We start from the raw sequence: 18,602 nt of genomic DNA, 5'->3' as shown, positions 1-18,602 counted from the left end.
CAGGGTCAGAGTACTTCTCATTAAGATACTGGAGGACAGCCGTCTTCATGTGTTTTGTCAGGTCTGTGTCATCTTCAGAATAAGGAAGAACTGTATTTTTTAGCAGATGAAGCACAGGTTTGAGGTATGACACACTGACATATTCTTCCCCAGACAGTGCATCTGTGAACTCCATTAGGGGGCTGAGGGTGTTGCTTACAGATTCCCAAACATCAATGTCCTGCCAAGTAGGTACTAGATGTCTGGTCTTTTTATCTGCTCTCAGGACCTGTGATATGGCCTTCTCCAGTTCAAGAACCCGCTCTATCATCTGTTGGCGTGACCCCCACCTTGTTGGTGTTTCAGTGAGGAGGCAGGTGTAGCTCAGCCTGGGCAGTGGCCAATTCTCTTTTCCTTTTCCATGTATTTGAAAAGGCACTCACAATCCTTTTACACACGCCAATTGCGCGCTCCACACGAGGATCTTTCACACTTCTCTCTGTTAACAAAGTTAAAAGTTGTTATTACTTTAGTTTCATCCACAGAGCATCAGACATCTCTACCAACAAAACATAAAAATATTATACAGTAATCTGATAACAGATTAAATAAATGAATCAAAATTATTTTGCACCATGGAGGCATGAAATTTAAAGTGATCTTTATCAGTGTCCATATTATCAGGCTACATTTAATTCAATTTATTCATTTATTTGCACGTCACTAAAAGCTGGTACAAAAAAATAGTTCTGTAATTAAGTTATGTGAAACGGGACACTCTAGGGGGCTGATGAGCTATTTTAGAGGGGCATGGGCACACAAAATAAATAATACATCCAGCAAATAACACAATCAACATAATACACAGCATACAATAATAACAACTTTGCTGGTTGGCTATGCCAAGTTGCACTTATGCCATCTCTGTATAGTCAACCTGGTGGAGTAAGTACATTAAAATAGCTTATAATGTTACACCCTTACAAAGAGAAGTTTTAACATACCAGTGGCGAAATGGAGCCTGTGACTGAAGCACTGCAGCCTTTTCCAGTCATTCAGAGTCACTGCCTTCACCACATTTGCGCCGTTGTCGGTGGTTATGCACACTTGAGATTCTTCCCTGATACCCCATGACTCCAGCGCATCCTTGAATCCTTCTGCTATCGCTTCACCCGTATGGTCATCAGGGAAATATGAAGTCTGTAAGCACCAGCTGGCCAGTTCCCACTCAGCAGTTATGAAATGGATCGTGAGGCTGATATAAGGCTGCATGCTGCGACTCGACCACAAGTCCGTAGTAGTTGCAAAATACTTTAATTCACGGAGGTCTTTTTCAACTTTCTCTCGGAGCTGGCCATACAGTTTGGGCATTTCTGTCTCATTAAAGTACTTGCGGCTCGGCACTACGTATCGTGGATCAAGGGTTTTAATCATGTCTTGAAACCCGCTGCATCCCACTGTTTGGAAAGGGACCATGTCTTTGCATAATTGTATCGCAATGGCTTGTGTAATGTCAGTCCAACGCTTACTCTTTTTATCAGAGGGAGTACTCTTCGAAAAAGCTTGCGCAGTAGAGGTCTGCGGTTGGGTAGCAGGGCAAACCTTTTTCTTCCCTCCTGTGTTCGGAGACTGACTGGGCGTGCGAGTCGAGCGCATCCTCTGGCTCTCCTCATACTCGAGGACATGTCTTGATTTTAGATGGTAGAACAAATTGCTCGTGTTACCTTTTTTTGCAGGCACTGTCACTCGACACATCTTGTAAATGACATTTTTCTGCTCACTATCCGACTTTTTAAATCTGAACCAAGTCCACGTTTTTTTTAACCAGCTTCTCCTACTCCGTGGTCTCTGTGCTTGAAGCCATTGCCACGCTGAGGCAGATACGATGACGTCATCAATAAGCGTTATCGCGATTGGTCGGTAGAGTCCAAATCTCTACCGTAGGCCAAATTTATATCATTTATACCGTCTACCTCATATACCGCGCACCCCTAGTAGGGACGCCCGACCAAGCTGGAGGTAACACGGGAATTCGAACGGGCGATCCCCATGTTGCTAGGCAATGGAATAGACTGCTATGCTACCTGGACGCCTATGCACCTTCATTTTGTGCTGGCATTGGCTGACCCTACAGCGAATGTCCATGCTCATCAGCAAGGATGTAGGAGCAGGTGGTAACAGAGTCAGCTTTTTGTGCTTCGGTTTTCCATGGAGGAGCTCAAAGGGTAAAGTACCAGTTGTGGCATGGGGTATAGCACGATAGACTTGCAAAAAGTCAGTTATGGCTGGTTTACATGGCTGGTGTTGCTGAATGGCCAACTGTATGGATTGTCTGAGCTCCCTGTTAAATCTTTCTATAGCTCCATTGGCCGAGGGATAGTAGCGAGAGAAGCGATTATGGAAGATTTGTCTTTCCTGCAGAAAGGCAGCAAAGGATGCAGAGGTGAACTGAACGCCATTATCTGTCACAATGCTCAGTGGGTTGCCATGCCGACTGAACACCGATGACAGGAACGCAATCACGGTGTCAGTAGAAATGTTCTGAGTAAAGGCAACCTCAGGCCATTTGCTATAGTAGTCAGCCAGGGTGATTGCATATCTGCAGTCAGAAGCGGCTGTATCAAATGGCCCAATGATGTTGATGGCAACCTTCTGCCATGGCCCATCCAGAAGAAGCACTGGTTGTAGTGGAACTAGGTGTGGCTTGGTGGTTTTGTCATTCAGCTGGCACCAATGACAGAAATGGATGGTGCTGAGCACCTGAGCATCCATCTTCAGCCACCGGTAGAGATCACAGAGTCATTACTTTGTCCGCACCACCCACTGATGAGACTTGTGTGCAATGGAAATCAGGACAGGGTGGAGAGAATGGAGTTTTGCAAGCTCAGGGCAAGTTGCACAAGCGGAGTCGAGATCAGCAGCAGACAACGTCTTATGAGCAGTAGAGAGGAGAGCAACAAACTGCCTCGCTGCTGTTGGCCTGCGCGGGAACAGCAATACCATCGGCTGATGAAGCACCTGGTAAGGGTAAGCAAGACATGCAGTCAGCTGGAGTATTTTCAGAACCTGGACGGTAGATGATGTCATATTTGAAGGATGTGAGATGAGCAGACCATCTTGACATGTATAGACCAGCACGCCCAACGCTCTTTGTGGTCAGCATGGTTGTCAGTACCTGGTGATCCATCCGTAAGGGTGAAGCAGTGGCCCTACAGATAAGTATGCGACCTTTCAGCAAGCTAGGGCCTCTTTTTCTACTGTAGCGTATTTATGCTCAGCAGCTGAGAGGGTTTGAGATGCGAATGCCACAGTCTTTTCAACCTTGTCTGGGCCCACTTATGACAATACGCCACCTAAACCATAGTCCAATGCATCCGTGGACACTATGGTGTGCAGTGTGGGGTCAAACAATGCTAAGGCCTGGCTATCCACCAGCATTTTCTTTACCACTTCAAACCTAGCCCGTGCTTCATCTGTCCACTGGAAGGCACTGTCGGTCAGTCTCAGTCATGCTCGCATAGGTTCCACAAGTTAGCATGGTTTGGCAGGAACTTGGTCCACCATGAAAGCAGTCTGAAGAAGGAGCACAGAGTAGAAGAATTAGTTGATGCAGGGGCATTGGCAATGGCCTGTATGCGTACTGTGTCAGGAAGGGGGTGATCAGCTGAGACAATATGCCCTAGAAAAGGCAGGCTAGGCTGGTGGAAATGGTACTTCTCTTCATTTAGCTGCTGGCTGGCAGATTTCAGATAGTGTAAGACAGCTTTAAGGGTCTTGTGGTGAGTAGGCATGTCACGGCCATGGATTATAATGTCATCCAAGTCGTTCTCTACCCCTGGTAGGTCAGCAAGAATGATGCTCATCATCATCATCTGAATGCAGCAGGTGCTGAAGCCAGCCCATATGGTACACGGCAGAAATGGAACCGTCCATTATGAGTGATGAATGCTGTTAGGTTGTGGCTGTTTTCGTACATAGACACTTCGTAGTAGGCGCTGGTCAGGTCAATTGTAGAGAAGACAGTTGCACCTTTGACGGGAGACAGTAGTTTATCCATATGGGGCAATGGAAAGGCATCCACAGTGACTGCTTTATTGGGCTAACGCAGATCAATGCACATATGGATTTTGCCTGACTTTTTCTGTGTGACAGCAATTGGTGACGCCCAAGCTGAAGCATCAGTGCGTTCAATTATTTCAGCTGCGACCAGACGACTCAGTTCCCCTGACACTGTTTTTCTGACAGACAATGGCAGACGACAGAGTTTTTGGCGCACTGGTAGGATGGCATCGTCAATTTTCACACAATGGACAAAGTTCTTTGCACAGCCACAGGTAGCAGTTGGTGTAGCAGCACGCTCTAGCACTGGTGCAGGAGGAGAAGAGCAGAGGTAGTGTCAGGAGGCATTACCCTGTTGTGTACATACGTACTTGTAGTACTGTAATTAGGTCCCTCCCCAACAGCGGAGTCCCATTGTCCACAATGAAGAAGGTACCCAGAGCTGTGTGGCCGTGCAGAGACACATTCGCGGACAAGCATCCAAGGACAGGGATGTGTGTTTTAGAGTAAGTCTAAAGCCTGACTTTGGGCTGCACCAGGGGAATTTGCCTGAAATGGCGCGCGTTAGATGCTATGAGGCAGGATGGAGATAGATGATCCTGTGTCACCAACTAGGTCCACCGTGCAGGCTTGTGAGTCTAGATCTGCGATCTCTGCAGTAGATTTGATTTTATTGGTTGCACATGCAGCATGAGCATGTTCTGTGTATAGTACTGTGAATTCTGGCATTTCAGCCTCATGCTCTTCTCACGTGCGGGACTGTTTGGAGCGACACACTTTCGAAAAGTGACCAGTCTTTTTACATTGTCTGCATGTTGCTGTTGCTGTAGGGCAACAACAGTAACAGGTTTTTCTCCGCCCGTGGTGAACAGGAGCAGTGGTACTGGCAGCATTTGCCTGTTTCCCTCTCCCTTTTCATTTGTATGTAAGGTGCACAGCCTGTCCTGGAGCTGCACTGGTGTCTGTAGTGGCCTTTACTTGATCTGCAGTAGATTCAATAGGAGTTGCCAAAGTCAAAGCTCTCTCAAGTGTAACTTTGGGCTCTAACAACAGTCTCTCATGTATTCGTGGGTTGCACACATTTTCTGTGAGCTGGTCACGTATCAGTTCGTCTGTACATTCTCCAAAATCGCGTTACAAGTTCACGAAGGGCTGCCATGTAGTGTAGAATTGTCTGGTGTGGTGTTTTGGGTCGTTCATGGAAAGCATGACATTCTGCTGCTACACAAGCCATTGGAGTCAACTATGTCTTCGAAGCATCACAGCAGTATCGTAAGTAGCACCTGTGTTGGGAAGTGAATAGAAGATCCTTTGTCCCTCCGTACCGAGGCAGTGTTGCAGGACAGCTCTGTTTCTGCCAACGAGCCAAGCATCTCCAGTCGCGTTGATGACCAGTAAATAATTCTTGACGAGTTGAAGCCATGTTTTAAATGGTACCACAGGCTCACCGGGACACGAGAGGAAAAAATTCAGAAGAGGCACATTTGCAGTCGTCATCTTCACGAAAAGACATTTACGCCACCAGGGATCTCTTTGCCAATTTTGTTATGTTCATTTGTCAGGAATAATGGCGTTAGACCCGAGTGCTAGAAACATTTTATTCAGCAGGGAATCATCCCAACACGGTAGCATTACCCCGGAAGCAGTAACCACATACATCCTTGCATATTGTAAACTTCCTGTAGTTCAATAGTAATATTGCATTAATGCGTTGAACACAACAATTGCCAAATCTGTGACACGCGCACACACGCACACATCATATTTACGGAGATGTGCACTACTCATTTGAAGCGCAACACTGATGTTTTGTATCCAGCTGTTGTGTCCCTGCAGTTGACCACTATGGGCAAATGAAGAAAATATTTGTCTGTAAACATTTCTTGTTGAGGTTTGGAGTTTGTGTGCCCTGTATGCAACATTGATGTGTTTTGCCAGTCGCGTACCTGATGAACTGCCCTACTTGTGGGCAGGGCTCGAAATTAACTTTTTTCCTCAGTGTCCCACAACTGTCCCGAATTCTACTTTGTATTGTCTCGGATATAACCAACAGTGTCCCAAATTTTAATTCTTGTCGTCGCCCCCCCAATTATGCAGAATACATATAATTTGATCCTTTTTTGTCACTTAATCATCACACCATGGACTCTGGTCCACCATATAAGTTTAAAATACTTGTTCTTTTATTAAACATATGAATATTAGTTTCGGGAGTCGGCAGTCGTTTCGGGAGTCGGCAGTATTAGGGCTTGCATCAGGGGGCTGTTTATTCAACCACCTCAGCATTTCTTTCTTCTTCTTCTTTTAACTGTCGTTGATGATGGTCTATCGCTCTGGCTCTATGAACGTTGATGATGGTCTATCGCTCTGGCTCTATGAACGTTGATGATGGTCTATCGCTCTGGCTCTATGAACGTTGATGATGGTCTATCGCTCTGGCTCTATGAACGTTGATGATGGTCTATCGCTCTGGCTCTATGAACGTTGATGATGGTCTATCGCTCTGGCTCTATGAACGTTGATGATGGTCTATCGCTCTGGCTCTATGAACGTTGATGATGGTCTATCGCTCTGGCTCTATGAACGTTGATGATGGTCTATCGCTCTGGCTCTATGAACGTTGATGATGGTCTATCGCTCTGGCTCTATGAACGTTGATGATGGTCTATCGCTCTGGCTCTATGAACGTTGATGATGGTCTATCGCTCTGGCTCTATGAACGTTGATGATGGTCTATCGCTCTGGCTCTATGAACGTTGATGATGGTCTATCGCTCTGGCTCTATGAACGTTGATGATGGTCTATCGCTCTGGCTCTATGAACGTTGATGATGGTCTATCGCTCTGGCTCTATGAACGTTGATGATGGTCTATCGCTCTGGCTCTATGAACGTTGATGATGGTCTATCGCTCTGGCTCTATGAACGTTGATGATGGTCTATCGCTCTGGCTCTATGAACGTTGATGATGGTCTATCGCTCTGGCTCTATGAACGCTGATGATGGTCTATCGCTCTGGCTCTATGAACGTTGATGATGGTCTATCGCTCTGGCTCTATGAACGCTGATGATGGTCTATCGCTCTGGCTCTATGAACGCTGATGATGGTCTATCGCTCTGGCTCTATGAACGTTGATGATGGTCTATCGCTCTGGCTCTATGAACGTTGATGATGGTCTATCGCTCTGGCTCTATGAACGTTGATGATGGTCTATCGCTCTGGCTCTATGAACGTTGATGATGGTCTATCGCTCTGGCTCTATGAACGTTGATGATGGTCTATCGCTCTGGCTCTATGAACGTTGATGATGGTCTATCGCTCTGGCTCTATGAACGCTGATGATGGTCTATCGCTCTGGCTCTATGAACGCTGATGATGGTCTATCGCTCTGGCTCTATGAACGCTGATGATGGTCTATCGCTCTGGCTCTATGAACGTTGATGATGGTCTATCGCTCTGGCTCTATGAACGTTGATGATGGTCTATCGCTCTGGCTCTATGAACGTTGATGATGGTCTATCGCTCTGGCTCTATGAACGTTGATGATGGTCTATCGCTCTGGCTCTATGAACGTTGATGATGGTCTATCGCTCTGGCTCTATGAACGTTGATGATGGTCTATCGCTCTGGCTCTATGAACGTTGATGATGGTCTATCGCTCTGGCTCTATGAATGTTGATGATGGTCTATCGCTCTGGCTCTATGAACGTTGATGATGGTCTATCGCTCTGGCTCTATGAACGTTGATGATGGTCTATCGCTCTGGCTCTATGAACGTTGATGATGGTCTATCGCTCTGGCTCTATGAACGTTGATGATGGTCTATCGCTCTGGCTCTATGAACGTTGATGATGGTCTATCGCTCTGGCTCTATGAACGTTGATGATGGTCTATCGCTCTGGCTCTATGAACGTTGATGATGGTCTATCGCTCTGGCTCTATGAACGTTGATGATGGTCTATCGCTCTGGCTCTATGAACGTTGATGATGGTCTATCGCTCTGGCTCTATGAACGTTGATGATGGTCTATCGCTCTGGCTCTATGAACGTTGATGATGGTCTATCGCTCTGGCTCTATGAACGCTGATGATGGTCTATCGCTCTGGCTCTATGAACGTTGATGATGGTCTATCGCTCTGGCTCTATGAACGCTGATGATGGTCTATCGCTCTGGCTCTATGAACGCTGATGATGGTCTATCGCTCTGGCTCTATGAACGTTGATGATGGTCTATCGCTCTGGCTCTATGAACGTTGATGATGGTCTATCGCTCTGGCTCTATGAACGTTGATGATGGTCTATCGCTCTGGCTCTATGAACGTTGATGATGGTCTATCGCTCTGGCTCTATGAACGTTGATGATGGTCTATCGCTCTGGCTCTATGAACGTTGATGATGGTCTATCGCTCTGGCTCTATGAACGCTGATGATGGTCTATCGCTCTGGCTCTATGAACGCTGATGATGGTCTATCGCTCTGGCTCTATGAACGCTGATGATGGTCTATCGCTCTGGCTCTATGAACGTTGATGATGGTCTATCGCTCTGGCTCTATGAACGTTGATGATGGTCTATCGCTCTGGCTCTATGAACGTTGATGATGGTCTATCGCTCTGGCTCTATGAACGTTGATGATGGTCTATCGCTCTGGCTCTATGAACGTTGATGATGGTCTATCGCTCTGGCTCTATGAACGTTGATGATGGTCTATCGCTCTGGCTCTATGAACGCTGATGATGGTCTATCGCTCTGGCTCTATGAACGCTGATGATGGTCTATCGCTCTGGCTCTATGAACGTTGATGATGGTCTATCGCTCTGGCTCTATGAACGTTGATGATGGTCTATCGCTCTGGCTCTATGAACGTTGATGATGGTCTATCGCTCTGGCTCTATGAACGTTGATGATGGTCTATCGCTCTGGCTCTATGAACGTTGATGATGGTCCATCGCTCTGGCTCTATGAACGTTGATGATGGTCCATCGCTCTGGCTCTATGAATATTGATGATGGTCTATCGCTCTGGCTCTATGAACACTGCATTGGCGCGAGTCAAGCAGCAGCCACTGGCAGGGTGGATGACGTAGAATGTATTCTATGATTTGCACGAGCAGGCGATTGACTGCCCTATCGTGAGGTGCCGCAAGAACGTAAGCCTTCTGTAGTTTCCTCGTTCACACGTTTTTATTAAATTATTCAAACGACAAAGTAACGTCTAGATACTCATAATTAATGACTTTGCAAATAACACCTATTTCGAAGTTTACTTTGACTTTTTTTTTTCACTGTCCCAGAATTGTCCCAGACAAAATATATTTGTGTCCCAGTAGGATTTTTTATGGTCCCCGAGACATCGGGACATCGTTAATTTTGAGCCCTGCTTGTGAGTGTTTGTAGAGATGAGAACAGATGTTTTATACTCATGCTACAAAACCATAAACCTCTGTAGCACCAGTGCTATGTGCAAAAAAAGTTAACGTGGTGTCCGGGTGGGGTGGTGGTCTATTCCGTTGCCTACCAACATGGGGATCGCCGGTTTGAATCCCCGTGTTACCTCCGGCTTGGTCGGGCCTCCCTACAGGTACAATTGGCCGTGTCTGCGGGTGGGAAGCTGGATGTGGGTATGTGTCCTGGTCGCTGCACTAGTGCCTCCTCTGGTCGGTCAGGGCGCCTGTTCGGGGGGAGGGGGAACTGGGGGGAATAGTGTGATCCTCCCACACGCTACGTCCCCCTGGTGAAACTCCTCACTGTCAGATGAAAAGAAGCAACTGGTGACTCCACATGTATGGGAGGAGGCATGTGGTAGTCTGCAGCCCTTCCCGGATCAGCAGAGGGGGTGGAGCAGAGACCGGGACGGCTCGGAGGGGGGTAATTGGCCGGATACAATTTGGGAGAAAAAAAGGGAAAAAAATCCAAAAAAAAGAGAGAAAAGTTAGCGTACAGCCCTGGTGAAGTCACTTGGCTCCACAGACCTGCTATAGGAAGTATCGCTGGTTAAAATTCTAGCATCCATCCGTCCATTATCCAAACCGCTTATCCTGCTCAAATTCTGCACTTCTGCTCAAATAAACAGACGGCTAAAAAGCCACTTCAAATTTAGACCAGGAGTACGGATCAAACCATCCCTCTACTCTACCTGAACACAGGTCTCACTAATGTGAACAGACCCATGTTCTGAAACAACTTGTGTGCACAAATGAACAAAAATAACTTTTTTTAGCCACGCTCAGCAGTTGCACCAGCATTTTTTTCAAACGCAGATGGATTGCAACGTGCATTTGAGTTTAGCTTTAATGGAGGCATCTCCCCAAATAGATACTGAATCAGTGAGTTTTTTCTGGTCTAGTCTGGTCAAGCCACTGAACTCCGCATTAATTTTTGCAAGACAGAGTCGTGACATTCCTCTAAGCCTTGAAGAGTCTGATGAAATCCACAAACATTTTGATTTTCCCATTCTGATCTGGGACCTCCTATATAAGTGGCTCAAGTCAGAGTTAAAGAGATATTTTCCTGTGTTCCTTCAAAGAAACCCAGTCTGTGTCACATAAGGAATGTGGGAAAATGCTCCTACGCACCTTTATAAATGGCTAACAACAAACAACGTTTTAATACAATGGAGCCTCATCATGTCTGTTCATGAAGGACTTACCACACCTTTTTATAAGCTATTGTGCTGTCACAGTACACCTGCTTCATCCAGCACATACACAGATCCCGTCACAAGAGACGGGGACACAGTGTCACGCACATGGCATTTAATGGGATCACTAAAAAAAAAAAAACTTCATCTAAACTACAATGATGCGTCCTGGTAGCATAATGGTCTATTCCATAGTCTACCAAGACAGGGATCGCAGGTTCGAATCCCCATGTTACCCCCGGCTTGGTCGGGCGTCCCTACAGACACAGTTGGTTGTGTCTGTGGGTGGGAAGCCGGATGTGGGTCCTGATCATTGCACTAGCTCCTCCTCTGGTCGGGCGGGGCGCCTGTTTGGGGGGAGGGGAACTGGGGGGAATAGCGTGATCCTCCCACACACTACATCCCCCTGGTGAAACTCCCCACTGTCAGCTGAAAAGAATCTGCAGCCCTCCCCGGATCGGCCGAGGGGGTGGAGCAGAGACTGGGATGGCTCAGAAGAGTGGGGTAATTGACCAAATACAATTGGGGAGAAAAAGTGGAGAAAAAAAAGAAAAAAAAAGAAGTTATCTAAACAATGATAAGCAGCTACCAACCAACATACAGAACATTACGTAACGGTAAAAAACACATCACATGAGGAAAGAAGTCATAATGGAATGGGATTTAGCGTGCAGTCCAAATGAAGCCTTTTACGGAAGATTGTCACTTCACACTGTAATTGCATCCTTTTTAAGCAGGCCCAACACCCAGCAAACCCATCAACCACGCTGGTCCAACCCCAACACAGTGCTCCTCCCTCTCCGCCCCCACACCTCAGCCCAAACCTACATTTTGCCCTCCTCAATAAAACTCCCCCTCCAGATTACAGCATGCCCTGACCTGGTAACCCCAGCCGCCACCAATGATCATGGCATCCAGTCCTAATCCCCACAGCGCCATTTAGCCAAGTTTGAACTGCGACAGTCAACACCACAACAATCATCCGCTCGTCTCTGACTCCACTCAGACCCAACCACAAATTAGTTTCACCCTCATGTGTCACATCTGTCCCCACTAAGCAGAGGCAGAGATGACACATCAAGAGTGTTCCTCATGTCTGTTCCCAAATAATAAGACCCTCCACCATCAAAGCCATCAACACTCTGCTGCCTAACACACACACACACACACACACATGCATATCTATATATCTAACTGTATATATCTATATATCTATCTATATATATATAGATAGATTACATATGTGGTGGTTTGAATATGGGAACCACCACCAGACTGGGGTGGTGGTTCCCATATTCAAAAAGGGGGACCGGAGGGTGTGCTCCAGTTATCGGGGCATCACATTGCTCAGCCTCCCTGGGAAAGTCTACTTTAGGGTGCTGGAAAGGAGGCTCCGACCGATTGTCGAACCTCGGATCCAGGAGGAACAATGCAGACTCCGTCCTGGTCGTGGAACAACGGACCAACTCTTTACCCTTGCGGAAGTGCTGAGGGGGGCATGGGAGTTTGACCAGCCAGTCTACATGTGTTTTGTGGACTTGGAGAAGGCTTACGACCGTGTACCCAGGGCACTCTGTGGGGGGTACTGCGGGAGTATGGGGTACTGGGGCAGTTGCTACAAGCCATCCGGTCCTTGTATAACCAAATTGAGAGCTATGTCTGCATTCTTGGCACAAAGTCAAACATGTTTTTGGTGGGTGTTGGACTCCGCCAAGGTTGTCCCTTGTCTCCGATTCTGTTTTGTGATATTCATGGACAGGATCTCAAGACGCAGCCAAGGTGAGGAGTGTGTCCCCTTTGGGAACCTCAGAATTGTATCTCTGCTCTTCGCAGATGATGTGGTTTTGTTGGCTTCATCAGAACGTGACCTCCAGTGAGCACTGGGGCGGTTTGCAGCCGAGTGTGAAATGGCCGGGATGAGAGTCAGCACCTCCAAGTCTGAGGCCATGGTTCTCTACCGGAAAATGGTGGATTGCTCCCTCCAGGTTGGGGATGAGTTGTTGCCTTAAGTGAAGGAGTTCAAGTATCTTGGGGTCCTGTTCACGAGTGAGGGTAGGATGGAGCAGGAGATTGACAGGTGGATTGGTGCAGCATCAGCAGTAATGCAGACGTTGTACCGGACCGTTGTGGTGAAGAAGGAGCTGAGCCAGAAGGCAAAGCTCTCAATTTACCAGTCAGTCTTCGTTCCAATCCTCACCTATGGTCATGAGCTTTGGGTAGTGACCGAAAGGGTGAGATCACGGATACAAGCGGCTGAAATGAGTTTCCTCCGTAGGGTGTCTGGGCTCAGCCTTAGAGATAGGGTGAGGAGCTCGGACATCCGGAGGGAGCTCGGAGTAGAGCCGCTGCTCCTTCGCATCAAAAACAGCCAGTTTAGGTGGTTCGGGCATCTGATTAGGATGCCTCCTGGGCACCTTCCTTTGGAGGTTTACCGGGCACGGCCAACTGGGAGGAGACCCCGGGGTAGACCCAGAACTCGCTGGAGGGACTACATGTCCAATCTGGCCTGGGAACGCCTTGGGATCCCCCAGGAGGAGCTGGAGGGCGTTGCTGGGGAGAGGGATGTCTGGAGTGCCCTACTAAGCTTGCTGCCACCGTGACCCGACCCCGGAGAAGTGGCTGAAGATGAGATTTTATATATATATATATATATATATATATATATATATATATATATATATATATATATATATATATACACTATGTGCATGTGTGTGTGCACACAAATGTATTATAAGTGAAGCCTGTACTTACAGGAGTTTTCCCAGCTGGACAGTTATCTGCATTCCAAACTGTTCATCCCACCACACTGACCTTCCTCATGCCACATTGATGACCCTCTGCTGGATCTATCCTGTTATCTCCCTAACCTGTGTGTGTGTGTGTGTGTGTGTGTGTGTGTGTGTGTGTGTGTGTGTGTGTGTGTGTGTGGTTGATGTATGTGTGGGCATGTAGGACAGAGGACATCCCTCTGAAAATCCTGGCCCACAACAGCCTGGTGGGCCGACTGATTGGGAAGGAGGGCCGCAACCTGAAGAAGATCGAGGAGGAGACAGGGACCAAGATTACCATCTCCTCGTAAGTGCTTTACCCCTCCTCTCTCTCCCTCCCTCCCTCTCTCTCTCTCTCTCTCTCTCTCTCTCTCTCTCTCTCTCTCTCTCTCTCTCTCTCTCTCTCTCTCTCTCTCTCTCTCTCTCTCTCTCTCTCTGTGTCTCCTTCTCTAAAACACACCTTGAGTAATGTGTGTCTGTGCTGCATTTCTGCAATGTCATAACGACAATCTGCGGCACATCAGAACCCCCCCCCCCAAAAAAAAAACGAGCCATTTACATTAAAAGCTGCATAGAAGTGGCGGCCATAGCCACATATAAACATTCTGTTGATGACTGTTTGACCATTAATAGCATAACCATTACGCAAACGAGAAGTAATGATATCGGGTTCTCTCTCTTAATGTGTGCTTCAGCTTCAGACCTGTGCCCATTAGCCACCCGGCATGTGGTTTCACTTAGCTTACTCAGCTGTTACACACCAAGCTTGAAGAATTGATTACAGCTCCTTCATCTCCCGCACACGTTAGTAGAGGGGCAGTGATTGGACCCCATTTAACGGACTGCGCTCCCCAACCCGTGTTCGTTTAGGGCTAATTTATCGCTCTGTCTCTGTACATTGCAAGGACGTAATGAGCCTTGAGAAGGGGAGTGAGAGAAGAAGAGGGGGGAGAGATGGCAGGAGAAGGGGTTTCTGCTGAGAGGCAGTATTGATGGCTCTGCTCTGTCTCTGTGACTGCGCATCTTTTTGGAGTGTCCTCCTTGCCCACTGTCACGGCAGAGAGAATAGATTGGTTTCACTTCATCGATGCAAAGGTGTTATGTTTCATATAACGGCTAGTTGTGATGGTTTGTGGATAGATTGATAGATGTAGCGGAGGACTGACATCCGTCCAGAGCTGTTATGAAACATTTCTTCTGAATAGGCCTCATCACTTTTCCCTGAGCATTGCTCTGCTGTTAGTCAGGTTGTTGTTCACTTCCCTTTTCATTGTAAGGTTTAAAAAGGAAAACATAAACACTGAAAGATTTCTTGCACATTACTGGAACCAACTAAGCATCAAATGTGCTGTTCTAGCAAAGGTTGTAAGATCGGCGCTCTGCAAATGATTTGAAGAACGACTTTTATCCAGGCCTCGCAGAAATTGTAGGATTTCCTAATTGAGGTTAATTGTGTCTTTAAATCTTTCCCAGATATGTTGCTGATTAAGACTTTTTCTAAAAGAAAAAAAGAAGTTAGTAGCGGTAGTAGCGGTTAGTGAGTGTACATGGACAAGACGGCATGATTTTCGGACGTACTGCGAGCTTACAAATGTTTGCAGGGGCGATTCTGGTGCATCATGAGCTCAACACAGCAGAACAACGCGCCCGTGTGCAGCGCTCCCTGCTCAGGTACACAGGTGAATGGGGGGTGCATAATAAATACTATTGGTTTCAGTGTTCTGGCCATGTGATGGAAGATCTGCTTGCCAAAGCATTGGTTGTTAATGACATCACATAAAACACACGAGTGAGAGATTACTGCTTTTCTTTATATGCAGCACATTCCACTCGTCTGCCAGCACCTTGCAAAAAACCTTTTTGGGTGTGTTTTAGTGGGTTTTTTGATTTGTTTTGTTTTCTTTTCTTTTTTATCTCAGCTTGACACCAAATGCTTCTTAAAGTTGCTGCAACACTCAGTAACTGTGTTGAGACGAGTAAAAGGGCTGCAGCTGAGAGTAAAGTCAGCTCTCCTGAGAATGTGTGACAAGCGTCAGAGTAGTCCTGTTCTGTGTACATACTGTGTGTGTGTGTGTGTGTATGTGTGTATCTTGACTCTGGCAGGTTACAAGACTTAACCATCTACAACCCTGAGCGGACCATCACGGTGAAAGGCAGCATGGAGGACTGCTGCAAAGCAGAAGTGGAGATCATGAGGAAGCTGAGGGAAGCCTATGAAAATGACATCGCTGCTATAAATGTAAGCTGAGGCCTTTGAATTTGCATGTATATTTTTTTGTGGTTTATGATGTCAAGCTGACCCATTTAGACTGGCAGGGGACCTGATGAAAGGTGGAATGTAATACTATTAAAGCAACGGGGATAGTATTGCCCTCCCTTTCATACATGTTACCCCCAGTATTAGTAATACCGCCCACTGTCTGCTTGGTAAAAAGAGACGGTTTAACGAACACCAAATGGCTCATCAGTGACTCGAGAATGTCTCAGCATAGCTAGCGTGTGTGTGAGTGTAAGTGTGTGTGTGTGTGTGTGTGTGTGTGTGTGTGTGTGTGTGTGTGTGTGTGTGTGTGTGTGTGTGTGTGTGTGTGTGTGTTTGTACATGAGCAAGTTGGTTACACAGAGCGTCTGACTCACTCTTCCTGCTGTGTGTGTCTGTGTTCCTGCTGTAACACACTGCGTTTCCCAGCATCCATCTGATATCTGTAGGCCGCTCTCTCACCTGGGTCCTCTTTCACACAACCCTGATGACATCACCAGCGGCGCAGCCAGGGAGGTCAGCTTTATAAGGAAGAAAGATAGCGGTGATGTCTTACTCCATGCGCTGTCGATAGCAACACAGTAACTTGAGGAGAAACAAGAGAATCTATAAACACACAACATGATGATGAGGATGAGGATGATGATGATGCAGCCTGTAACGAACAACCGTAGTTGACAGAGTTTAGAAGGACTTTTCTGTTCAATATTACATTTTTATGGGTCTCAAACTGCAAATAGAGTCTCTTTGCTGTTGTTTTTTTTTTGGAGTTGGGACTTTTGAACTTCTTGTCATTGCCCACCACAGGTTAGGAAATAACGAGCAGGAAGTATAACACAGTGTGTAGCTGGAGCGTGTGGCCTTGCTGTGGGTAGCATTGCGCTGTGATCCTGCCTGTCTGGCTCAGTTTCTAAAGCAAGCGTGTAGGGCCATCTAGCGTGACAGTTTGAATATTACACAAAGTCATCATGAAAAAATGGACCTCCGGGAAGCGTGAAGTGAAAGGAGACCTCGTGTCTTTGCATATCTATGAAACCAGAATATTCCAGTGAACCCCATAGGAATTTGTCATGCACAGACAAAACACACAAATAACTGGGTTTGATGACTTGACTGTAAAGGGTTCGCTCATCTGAAATGTTATGCGACACATTTTACCTTCTTAGCTTTAAAACTGTGTTGAGAAAGGAAGGATCGCAGCATTAGACTTCTTCTGATGACCGTAAACTGTTGGGAGGTCATACCCCATTTTTCTGCTCCATTACTGTCTGATTTTAGTCCGAATATTCTGTGGTTGTTGTGTTTGGCGCTTGACTAAACGGTGCCCGTATTGCGCTGCTATCCCAACAGCAACAAACCAACCTTATCCCAGGCTTGAATCTGAACGCCCTGGGCATCTTCTCCTCTGGTCTGTCGGTGCTGCCCCCTGCTGCAGGACCACGTGGTGGAGTGCCCCCAGTGGCGCCGGCAGCATACAACCCATTCTTGGTGAGTACCCTCATCATGATAGAGCGAGCCACCTCGACTTCCTCCTGACACTACCATTTAAGGTATAAGAAACAGGCTCATTTCACATGTTTGTGTTTTGGTTTGTTTGTTGTGGGGGATTTGGTTGTCAATCACTCTAATGCACATGTCATGTGGGGTGAAAGTGGAAGTCATCCCCACAGGGCAGGGATGTCAAATGTGCTGGACTAGGTGTGCCTGAAGTGTTTGTGAGAAAACAGAACTGTCAGAACTGAGCTCTGCCCACATGCAGTTGTACACGGTTTGAAACATTCAGAAATCCCCCGTTTCCTGCAGGGATGAGTCAGTTTGGTGCAAAACAAAGTCTCCACTCACTGCCCAGTGAGGCTGTGCCAGAGTGCTGTGAGACACCGTGTGAGAATGTGTTTGTGTGCATACAAATCATGAAAGTTAATGTATGATTCATACTGACTTTATACCCCTAAATTCCCCTAATAGGAGCATACGTTGTGTATGTGTGTGCAAGCCATCTTACCCGGCTGCTTGTCTCTTGCAGAGTCACTCTTCACATCTCAGTGGCCTATACGGGGTTCCTCCAGCAGGTGCCATCACCCACCAGCACTCAGTATGTTTCATAATATTTGAATCGCCGGAAAATGTATTTGACATAGTAGAAGCAGGTTCTGATGTTTTAGTTTGCATGTAACAGGATTGGACTCACGTCTCTAGTGATGCAAGTTTTCTTCACTAACAGTTGACCAATGCCTCACTTTACAAATGGCTTTGTGCGTGTGTGTGTGCGCGCGTGTGTGTGTGTGTGTGTGTGTGTGCGTGTGTGTGTGTGCGTGCATGCGTGCGCTAAGAACTGCAACAAAAGAGGGGGGGGGCTGGAGATGGGCATACGTAAGAGGGGAAGAGAGAGGGACACATGAATAACAGAACACAATAGACTCAGTATGTGTCATGCCAGCAGCCATACCAACATGAACCCTGGTTCTGCTGCATGACACACTAAGCAGGTGTGTGCTTGGATGGGAGACCTCCCGGGAAAACGATGAGTTGCTGCTGGAAGTGGTGTTGGATGGCCAGTAGGGGGCAGTCTTCCCTCTGGTCCTAATAAAATGACAAAAAAATCCAAGTGCAGTGACGGGGCCACTGTGCTTTGGATGAGGCATTAAAACTGAGGTCCTGAGGTCACTGAAGACCCCACGGGACTTATGGCAAAGAGTAGGGGGTCCCCTGGTGTCCTGGCAAAGTTCTCAACCTGGCTGTCTCCATCTGGCCACCTCATCATCCCCCCATGTAATTCGCTCAATGATTCTTCCCTCATGCTGATGTGTGGTGAGTGTTCTGGTGCAAAATGGCTGCTGTGCATCACCCAGGCGGTGCTGCACATTGGTGGTGGTTGAAGTGAGTTTCCCCCTTCAATGTG

The 18,602-nt window shown here is 47.0% G+C and overlaps 1 protein-coding gene and 1 long non-coding RNA gene across 10 annotated transcripts in view; one reads left to right on the top strand and one right to left on the bottom strand.

Annotated features, from left to right (window-relative positions):
* The window catches only part of igf2bp2a (insulin-like growth factor 2 mRNA binding protein 2a), a 116,190-nt gene that overhangs the window by 89,910 nt on the left and 7,678 nt on the right, over positions 1-18,602 (top strand). For 3 of the 9 annotated variants that reach the window (XM_056289239.1, XM_056289235.1, XM_056289234.1), the window contains 3 exons: positions 13,631-13,753; positions 15,550-15,685; positions 17,054-17,191. In XM_056289239.1, coding sequence (XP_056145214.1) covers positions 13,631-13,753; positions 15,550-15,685; positions 17,054-17,191 — 397 coding nt within the window. Of the gene's footprint in view, positions 1-13,630; positions 13,754-15,549; positions 15,686-17,053; positions 17,192-17,726; positions 17,798-18,602 lie in introns of all 9 variants that reach the window. The other 6 variants (XM_056289233.1, XM_056289231.1, XM_056289232.1 and 3 more) reach the window with 5 other exon arrangements.
* On the bottom strand, positions 438-17,759 carry LOC130120602 (uncharacterized). The gene is made up of 3 exons (XR_008810990.1): positions 17,706-17,759; positions 16,081-16,224; positions 438-478 (listed from the first exon to the last, which is right to left on the bottom strand). It is a non-coding gene; the product is annotated as an uncharacterized LOC130120602 (long non-coding RNA).

The sequence above is a fragment of the Lampris incognitus genome, chromosome 11 (genome assembly GCF_029633865.1).
Source record: "Lampris incognitus isolate fLamInc1 chromosome 11, fLamInc1.hap2, whole genome shotgun sequence".
In the NCBI taxonomy this organism is placed as follows: domain Eukaryota; kingdom Metazoa; phylum Chordata; class Actinopteri; order Lampriformes; family Lampridae; genus Lampris; species Lampris incognitus.
Note: the sequence above shows the minus strand (reverse complement) of the source record. Positions and strands in the feature narration are given on the sequence as shown.